Genomic DNA, 9,164 nt, shown 5'->3' with positions numbered 1-9,164 from the left:
ATCAAACGATAGTTTATTTTATTTATTTCTTGTCTACATTTACATGGAAATTTTTTTGGCGTGAATAAAAGAATCGCCGTGAAGCGTTTTTTCTTCTTTTTCACAATCGAGAAAAGTACTCGTTGATGATGGGTGCTACTCGTTCTGGATGATGCATGTGAAAGTGATGGGTGCCGTCGACCGATTCGTCATATTCGTAAGAGGCGCATTGTCGCTGGTAAATGGCTTTGAATTCTTCCAGGTATTTGACTGGCTCGTACAGAGGACCCTGCTTGGCTTTGACAATTTTCAAATGACACCTAATTCCTTTGATTATTTGACGTTGCTCCTCTATCCCAAAACGCATAATAGAAGGCAGCATCTGTTGAGAAATTCAGACAATAAATTTTTGATTTACTTGTGAGTTTGGTGGTTGAAATTAGGGGAAATGTTGTTTTACCATTCTGGGATCGTGGGAGAAGACAAATCCACTACCAGATGCTTTGGAACCTCTCTTCATCAGAACACGGACAGCTTCTGGGTAGATTGTCCCACCCATGGCTTCCACATAACGATTGACCAACTGTTCCTGAGTGTAACTCTTTTGATTCTTGGGATCCTGAGATTTCCTTTCCATTTCGAGATGCAGATCTATGGCTTCAGTGATGTCCTGAGTGTGCCATGCTAAGGGGACAGTGACTGGTTTGATAATATCTAGTGTGAGTAAGCGATCAACCAAATCTGGATATAGAGAAGCGACAAGGAACCCTGTTGAACCTCCCATGCTGTGACCGATAATGGAAAATTTTTGTAGCTTGAAATGGTCAACCACTCTTTTGATATAAATCACTTTTTCCCAATAATTCATGGGTGATCCTGGGGGGACGTGAGTAGTAAGTCCATGGCCAAATGCATCCACAGCTATGTAACGAAATTTTTCTGAGAGTAAAGGAGCAAGCGGTGCAAATGAATCACAGTTATCTGCTAATCCATGAAGACACAATATTGGATACCCTCCTACACTGCCCCATTCTTTGCCTACAATATAAAGAGAAAGTGAGCTCATTCAAAATACTTAATATTCACAAATTCGTTTCTCTTCAAACCAGCTATTATCCCATGCGGCAGAGGCACTTGAATTTCGCGAGCATCTTGGGCCTTGATAATGTGATTCCATCTCTTTTGAAGAAAGGAAGATTGGCAGTATTTCGCCTGGATTGCTATTTCTTGTGTTATTTTGCAAAATCTTCCCAACATTTTCCGAACCTAGCAGACAACAATAACACACCTAAACAAACAAAAATGGAAATTAATGACATCTGTTGACTGACTGAGAAATGTTTTAGAATCGCCATTTTAGTAAGAAGTTTCCTGATATTTAATACAAAAATAAAAATTCTGAATCAATTAATGGAGAGAATAATTAAAATATTACAAATTTAAAATGTCATAAATTCATAACTGAAAATAAAATAATTTGTGTACTGGTAAGAAACTCTTCGGAAACGCATAGTTTGATTCCTCTGCGGTAGCCAATCAGACGCGAAATTCATGGCGTTGAAAACGTCGGCTGAAAATTGAAGTTTACTAAAACAGAACTCGTTGCATTGCAACAATCTAGTATCTACTCAACACTCGCCAACTGTCAGATTTCAATCTGCCACTCTATTTTAAACGTAAGTTTTCGTTTTAGTAATAGAATAACTATAAAATCAACGAGTCTTTGTGTGAGTAAAATTTGTATATTTGCTTTTATCTTACCTCTAACTTGTGGTGGAAATCTGATGCTTGTCAATCTTACCTGTTGAATTCTTTTTCAGTATTTTTAGAAAAGATTCGGTACCAGTGAGTACGCTTTTAACCTCATTGTTTAAACTAAAGCTTCATCATTTCTACCATGGGCCGAAACTCCAGAGGCAAAGATAAAGAAGTATCGGATGAACCCAGCACAGACGCAGCTGATGGTGGTGAAGGAGAGTTCTCTGTTGAGAAAGTCATTGATCGAAGGTTTGTTCAATTTGATAAAGCACCATCTATCTTTCAGCTAAATTTCTTCTCATGAATAAACCTAGGGAAAAGAATGGCAAAGTGGAGTATTTCTTAAAATGGAAAGGCTTTGGTGATGAAGAAAATACATGGGAACCAGAAGAAAATTTAGATTGTCCAGCCTTGATTGCCGAATTTGAAAATCAGAGAAAAGAAAGAGAAAAAGAAAAAGGCAAGAAGAAAGAAAATGAAAAGAAAGACAAGAAACGTGCTCAAGCGAGTGAAGAAAGCGATAGCAATCCGGCTAAGAAAAAAAACACCGAGGTTCATATTACATCTATACCATTCTCGAGTATTACGACTCTTAACTAACGGTCATTATGTTGCCCACACAGAATGCTGATCGCCCGAAAGGATTTGATCGCAAGTTGGAACCTGAGATGATTATTGGAGCATCTAATGACACTGGTGAACTTTGTTTCCTCATGAAGTGGTAAGTTTCGTTGTTTTCATTACTCCTTTCTATTTACCATTATTAAGGCTCAACTTGCTGCTTTATGATAAGTAACATATTTTGCAAATGGAAATGGTTCTTAATATGTGTGTTGGTTTTTTAGGAAATCCAGTGACGAAGCTGATCTAGTTCCGGCAAGCCAAGCCAACAAGCTTTGCCCGCAGATCGTTATCCAGTTTTATGAAGAGCGTCTAACATGGCACAATAATGCAAATGGTGACGACGGTAAGACCAAAGAGAAAAGCAGAACGGACTAGAAGTGCTAAGATTGCAAACCTCAACCTGTAAGTCTTCTGATGAACAGGCTGTTGTTGTATTATAGCCTCCTTTTACACGCAATTGAAGCCGTGAAGCTTCCGTTTTCATTTCCTTTTTCGTACTCCTCCTCCAATCCGCTCGTTCTTTTCTCGTCAACTTACTATTTTTATGTCATCCAATATAATGCTTGATTATATTTGTCTCTGACAAAATAAATTTTCTTTGCTGAAAATCATGCTGGCGAAAAAACAACGATAAAATACAACGTAAGATTTTTTAAATGGCTCTCAATACTTAGGCATTTAATGTGTGATGTAGATTGCCTTTAATCTTTGAATGTAACTTATTCTCCAACAATTCTTGTTTCGGACAAAGTTATTTTTAACCGATGCCAAATTAACTGCGGGACGGAGTGTTCAAAGTATATGATTATCGAGTTTTGATTTCCCTTGTTTTGGGGGCTATGCTGCCATTAATTAAGTTGAACTCGATTCTTTCTCTAGAACAGCATTTACACAAAACAGGTTTCGAATTTGATCACACAGTTCGCTTTACTTGTTTTGTTGTCCCTATTCGTGTTCCCCCCAGTTCGGTTATTTGAGACTAGGATATTGGTACAGTCACGTGCAGTCAGCTGTCAAATATAGGGTAGCAACCAAACGAAAGACCATCTCAGATCTTAGAGTTTTGATTGTTATAATTAAGCAACATTCTATTTAAGGACGCGTATGTAAAAAACGTGTTTCGCTATTTTTACTGTTAGTTAACCAACAAATCCCTAAAACGTAGAAGATCTTCATAGTTACCCCGTGCTAAATCAGGGTGTTGCCCTGCGTCGGCAACAGGTTATACTGTCAGAAAGTTTATTTATAAAAGATTAATCTCGGATCAGGTTTTTCAAAGCTGTTGTATTGCATTTAGGGATGTCGAAAGAATCCGTGTCAGCTGATACCGTTACTCTCTTAAGCACGCCAAATCTGAATCTTCTTCCATTTGGTATGCTGCTAGTTTTTATTGGGAATTTATAGACTATAGATGGCGAAGGGTGCGAACTAGGATTGGTATAAAACCCGTTCGCGATGGCTCCTATAGTCATTGTTATTTAGATATATGAGGAACGAAACCTTGAAGCGAACACTAGTTTAAAGCTGGATCTGTGCGCGAGGTAAAATTATTCGTTTTCTGACCAACCGAAAAAGTGCGATGTTTTCCGCGTCCCATTTCTTATTTCGTAAGGGATTTTACACTGTCAGATATGCATCTCTGTTATCTGGACACACCATTTATTCGATGCAACAAAGCCATCAGGTAAGATGGATGCATTTTTCACTTGTGAGAATAGAAACTAAATTTTGTCACGATGTACTCACGCAGATGCAAACCCGAGTCCCGCATATGACTACTCCAACTAATGACAGGCTTAACTACGAGCTTCTGGTGAGAAAGGACGTGGCGGATGTTTACGAAAACATAAGAAAGGTTTGAATAAAGAATAACTTTTAAAAGAGTGCCATTAATTTCATCCAAAATTCTGATCTTATTTACAGAATTTTAAACGAGTGCAGGTTGAATCAGTTTTACCATTAGCTTCTTATCATTTAGACGGAGACGGAAAATGTTTAAGACCATTGGTCATTTTGTGTTTGGCTAAAGCAATCAACAGTATTCTAAAGGAGACATCACCGTTTGTTATTCGATATTTGTTAAATGTCCCACTGGATGACATACGTATTAATTAAAACTTGTTTTTATTTTTAATGTTGAAAATAGAAAAGTGATTGAAAATCAAAAGAAAGTCGCACAAGTTGCCGAAATGATTCACGGAACCTGTTTGTATCATGACGACGTGATTGACGATGCCATCAAGCGAAGAGCAAAACCAACCATCAATTTTCTTTGTGGACAAAAAAAGGTATATTTTATATTATAAAGCAAAATGTTTCATGTGACATTGTGGTTGACAGTTTTCTTCGTCATAAGTCAATATGGGCTGGTGGTTTTGTACTGGGACGTGCTTTGGAAACTATTTCGCAAATTCCGAACAACGAAGTTTGTATCTTATTAACCAGAGTACGTATAGATTCTTATTCTTCTTTAATTCCAATAAAGTAGTTATTAAAAAATAACTCTTAATTTAGATGATACAAAATGTTGTTACCGGAGAATTAATGCAACTTGATGCTGGCGCAACTGAAGAAGAGAGATACTCGCAATACATTGATAAAACATTTAAGAAAACTGCAAGTGTATTTGCTTATTCTTGTCAGGCGGTATGTTTCGTATTAATTTCTACGTTATTAACAAAATTAAAAATTGTTCTCAAAGGTGTTAGTGCTTGCCGGAGCTGATGCTACCTTACAAACGACCGCTTTTGAATTTGGCCGACAGTTGGGAATAGCTTATCAATTGGTAGATGACATAATAGATTTCTCCGCCATAGCATCCACTGAATACGGCAAGGCGCTAGCAGTTGATTTGAACCAAGGACTAGCAAATATGCCTGTTTTATTTGCTGCGCAACAGGTGCTGGCAGTTCGAATTTTACAAATTTTTTTAAAATTCATAATTATTATCTCCGACCATTAGTTTCCTGAATTGAATCCAATGATTTTGCGCCGCTTCAAAGAACCAGGGGACGTTGCAACTGCGTATAGTTTAATTTTGAAATCGGACGGCTTGCAGCGGACTAAAGAATTGGCGACCCAGTACTACGGCGACGCTATGGATAAAATAGCTCAACTGTCACAGTCGCCCTACCAGGAAATGTTATTCACGGTAACTCATCAGTTATTGAACAAAATTAAATAATGCCCAGACTGGTTACTTTTATTGTCTGTGCATGCTCACATGGGAAAACATTTTTAAATTTGTGCATTGATATTAAATTTATTATCCAGTTATGCGCAAAGCGCACATTTTGCCATCGTTATTTAAGCTGTAAAATTGCCAAAACTACAATTACTTCTAAAATGTAAAAGAACGTGAACAGTTTTGGCTGTTTGGCTGCTTGCAATTGAAAGTGGCATGACTTAATGTGACTTTGGTGCAGGCTAGCGATAAAGAAATATACATGTAATGTTATAATACTGTAATTAGCTATTTTCTAGTGACCTTGATGACTGCGAAATGGTTGTGGATTTGTCCTGTCGTTAATATTGGTCTCACCGGACACTTTGCATTACATGGGCCGTAATTCGTCGTACATAATTGTTGTCATAGTAGACTTATTTTCTAAAAACAAATGCGCTTCACCTGGGGAATAATGATCTAATTCTTCTTTTATTATTTAACCAATTTAGAATGTTATTGTACTATGGATTCAACACATTACTGCTTGTCTTCTTTCTGAAAGATAAAAAGGAAAAGTTTTTCTACTCTTATTTTTAAATTACGAAAATTATTGGAACTGGGAACTAGGAAATTCACGGAATGTATTGATTGTTTTTAAAGTGCGAGTGGTTGAGTGGCTTCAACAGAAACTTGGTTACCTTGCTGACGGCACTACTATGAAAAAAGTTGTTGGAAAAAAACCGGTTTTTGAATTCACATTTTCCGTTGAATGTTGTTTCACGTTCTGTTTCCGGATACGCCCAAATATGGGAAAAACAACAACAAAAACGAAATTTTGGTTAGATGGTAACATCGTCACAAAAACTAAATCTAGTTTATGTGATAAATAATTAAATACCGACTATTCAAAACCCCATTGAACAATACGAAAATTATCTCTCTCTAACAAAAACATTTAATTTTCCGATTGAACGATAGAAAACGAAAAATTCGCAACACTGTCTTTTTTCGTACAAGCTGTCTGCTCAGAAAAACAATACACATAACACGACTACACGAGAACCAAAACCGATTGTGTTATTCGGTTTCTCCAGTTTCACAGTTTTTCCCGCCGTATACACTTTCATACCTGTCTTAATCGCCTGGTTTCGGTCACTTCTTCGTGTAACAACTAGCAACTAGCAATTATTGAAAAGCTTATTGTGTGCTCGCCATTCTCGCCTTTGGAAAAAAAACATCAAGCCTGCATGTAAATAACATTTTACTTTTGAAGTGGCAAGTAAACTTAATCATAAAATTAGGCATACTTGAAGTAGATTAAATTTAACAAACATTAACAAACAATTCAAAAAGTCCCAATGGGCATTTCTTTTGTATAATTATTACAATTTCCGGTACTCACTGCTACCATTTGGATTTGAACAGTAATTATAAAGCATGTGAACTATTTGAGAGAAACGTGAATCTACAATCACGGAATCACCATATTTGATCGTGGATTACATCGATTAGATGAACGAGTATTAAACAGAGAGAAAATCAAGTGCCGGGTGCCCATCATATAGATTTACCATTTGGCTTTTTGCTGCACATTTATGTTCTCTCAAAATTATTTCTTGTGTTTAAAGACTGACTGTAACTTTTTATAGTAAATATTTCAATAATTTAAAAAAATACTTTGGGTGACTATGACTTGGTAGGGGCATCTCGTGGCGACATTTTTCAAGCATAGGTGAAGCATAGGTAAAATCCGTCTGCTTCATCTTAATCTTTTCCGTGACCCCAACTTGGCAACTTCACCTTCACAGCACATCCACATGTTCAAATTTGTAACAGTTGGTGAGTTTTACTCTATAAAATACATAGTTTATTTATTTTAATGGGACTGGGAGTATGCATATTTCATATGCTTAGTACTTAATTTTCTTAGGCTTCAATTCTTAACTTTTCCTTCTCATTAAACTACTCCATATCATACCTCTGCTGAACCATAGGTTATACCATGTTACCATTTAGATTTTACTACATCAATCAATTCCAGTACCAGATCATATCTGATATTCTTTAAATTACTTTCTTTCAGGAAAACTTAATAGCACTTTCTTCATGCTTTTATGAACTACAAGTTTGACGATTGTCACAATGGGAAAAACTACAAAACTCAAAGAGAGACAGGTTTCAGAAGAACCTACTCCTCCAGCTTCTTCAGACAGCGAGGAAGAAGAGTTCATTGTTGAAAAAATACTGGATCGTAGGTATGTTTGTTGTCATTTTTTAAAATGACCAATGGTTTAACTAATATGTAATTATTTTAGAGAAAGAAAAGGTGTAGTTGAATATCTCTTGAAATGGAAAGGTTATGATGATAAAGACAATTCCTGGGAACCTGAGGAAAACTTGGATTGTCCTGCCTTAATTTCACTATTTTTAAATAAGAGGAAGGAAGAGGAAAAGGAAAGAAAAAAAGAAGTTGAGAAGTTGTTATTTACTTCTTACAGTAGCAAGGAGAGAAAACGTCTTGATGTGGTTGAAACTGAATCTAGTAACAAGGAAAAACAAAAAAAGAAAGATAATGAAAGACTCGACAAAATCACTTCTAAGAACGCTGAACGTTTTGCTAACTATCTTCTCAAGAACAAGCATGCACGAGAGAAAGAAAATCGCAATATTGAGCCTAGAGAAGAAAAGAAAACCACAAAGAAAAAAGAGAAAACTGTTGAGGTTTGGATGTCATTGAAAGTTCTTCATCTCAAATGAATGATTTGAATTAAATCCTGTTTTATGTCTTCAATGTTCAGAGTAACGATGAACCTTATGGATTCGATCGAAATCTGGAACCAGAGAAGATTGTAGGTGCTACTGACTCTACGGGGGAACTTTGGTTTCTCATCAAATGGTTCATTTTTTAAATACATTTCACTAGAGATTCGAATCATATCAACATTTTCTATTTTCTAGGAAATCCAGACATACACCTGAATTAGTTCCGGCTTGCGAAGCTAACATAAAATGCCCGCAAATCGTAATCAAATTCTATGAAGAGCGCCTGCAGATCCGAACCGGAATGGGCGAAGAAGATTCAAGTTAAAGACACAGGTCAAGTCAAGAATCTCGATTGGGCACATGAAGCTGGATTGATGCTATTTGTCCATGTTGCCCTCTCCCCTCTGTTCTTTAGGAACTTTAATATTTTCTGTGCGGTTATTTCGTTATTACCTTAATCAAGATATTTTCCTTATTTGAATTTTCTGCCGTCTAGCAAAAACAAAGAACTGACTTGTGTAAATTTGCATGTATCTTCTTTTTTTTTCTGGCACACAGTTTGATTGCTGATCACAATCAGTAAATTTTTTAAAAACCGAAACTACATTGTAAAAAAATTATCAAGAAAACAATTAAATGACATCCAATTAAAAAAAGGTAAATTTGTTATGTTTGGTTGAAGCGATCAGAATGCTTGTAAGATATGGGCTTAAGGCTTACTCTATAATGGATTTTGCAACTGTTCTATTTTAAAAGTTTACAGATGTTGACTTTTTCCATTGCCATTTTCAATTGCTGCCATCAACAGTGCTACTCATTAAACTTCATTTTGATAGTCTTAATCACAAGGTAGGACAAGCAACTAAAACATGAT

General features: G+C 36.2%; 4 protein-coding genes across 5 annotated transcripts; 3 read left to right on the top strand and 1 right to left on the bottom strand.

Annotated features, from left to right (window-relative positions):
• Position 1: 1 nt before the first annotated feature.
• Positions 2 to 1,579, bottom strand: LOC124202556 (probable serine hydrolase). Its single transcript, XM_046598911.1, has 4 exons — positions 1,465 to 1,579; positions 1,086 to 1,267; positions 440 to 1,017; positions 2 to 361 (listed from the first exon to the last, which is right to left on the bottom strand). Exons 2-4 carry the CDS (start codon positions 1,234 to 1,236, stop codon positions 101 to 103), a joined length of 990 nt encoding a protein of 329 aa, XP_046454867.1. The 5' UTR covers positions 1,237 to 1,267; positions 1,465 to 1,579; the 3' UTR covers positions 2 to 100.
• A 26-nt stretch (positions 1,580 to 1,605) lies between these two features.
• LOC124202559 (chromobox protein homolog 3-like) lies at positions 1,606 to 3,018 on the top strand. 2 transcript variants are annotated; one of them, XM_046598915.1, is made up of 5 exons: positions 1,606 to 1,655; positions 1,800 to 1,986; positions 2,052 to 2,289; positions 2,361 to 2,458; positions 2,583 to 3,018. In XM_046598915.1, exons 2-5 carry the CDS (start codon positions 1,877 to 1,879, stop codon positions 2,734 to 2,736), a joined length of 600 nt encoding a protein of 199 aa, XP_046454871.1. In that variant the 5' UTR covers positions 1,606 to 1,655; positions 1,800 to 1,876; the 3' UTR covers positions 2,737 to 3,018. The 2 variants fall into 2 exon arrangements, with proteins under 2 accessions (XP_046454871.1, XP_046454872.1); XM_046598916.1 differs by having other exon boundaries at positions 1,606 to 1,706.
• A 121-nt stretch (positions 3,019 to 3,139) lies between these two features.
• LOC124202551 (all trans-polyprenyl-diphosphate synthase PDSS1-like) lies at positions 3,140 to 5,821 on the top strand. The gene is made up of 8 exons (XM_046598907.1): positions 3,140 to 4,045; positions 4,112 to 4,216; positions 4,285 to 4,421; positions 4,508 to 4,649; positions 4,718 to 4,807; positions 4,876 to 5,007; positions 5,063 to 5,260; positions 5,324 to 5,821. Exons 1-8 carry the CDS (start codon positions 3,941 to 3,943, stop codon positions 5,543 to 5,545), a joined length of 1,131 nt encoding a protein of 376 aa, XP_046454863.1. The 5' UTR covers positions 3,140 to 3,940; the 3' UTR covers positions 5,546 to 5,821.
• Positions 5,822 to 6,539: 718 nt separating this feature from the next.
• On the top strand, positions 6,540 to 8,860 carry LOC124202558 (chromobox protein homolog 1-like). Its single transcript, XM_046598913.1, has 6 exons — positions 6,540 to 6,776; positions 7,228 to 7,366; positions 7,611 to 7,782; positions 7,843 to 8,248; positions 8,326 to 8,423; positions 8,486 to 8,860. The coding sequence occupies exons 3-6, from the start codon at positions 7,670 to 7,672 to the stop codon at positions 8,613 to 8,615; spliced, it is 747 nt and encodes a 248-aa protein (XP_046454869.1). The 5' UTR covers positions 6,540 to 6,776; positions 7,228 to 7,366; positions 7,611 to 7,669; the 3' UTR covers positions 8,616 to 8,860.
• The last annotated feature ends 304 nt before the right edge of the window (positions 8,861 to 9,164 follow it).

The sequence above is a fragment of the Daphnia pulex genome, chromosome 9 (genome assembly GCF_021134715.1).
Source record: "Daphnia pulex isolate KAP4 chromosome 9, ASM2113471v1".
NCBI lineage: Eukaryota > Metazoa > Arthropoda > Branchiopoda > Diplostraca > Daphniidae > Daphnia > Daphnia pulex.
The sequence above is the reverse complement of the archived record's forward strand: the minus strand, read 5'-3'. Positions and strand labels throughout refer to the sequence as shown.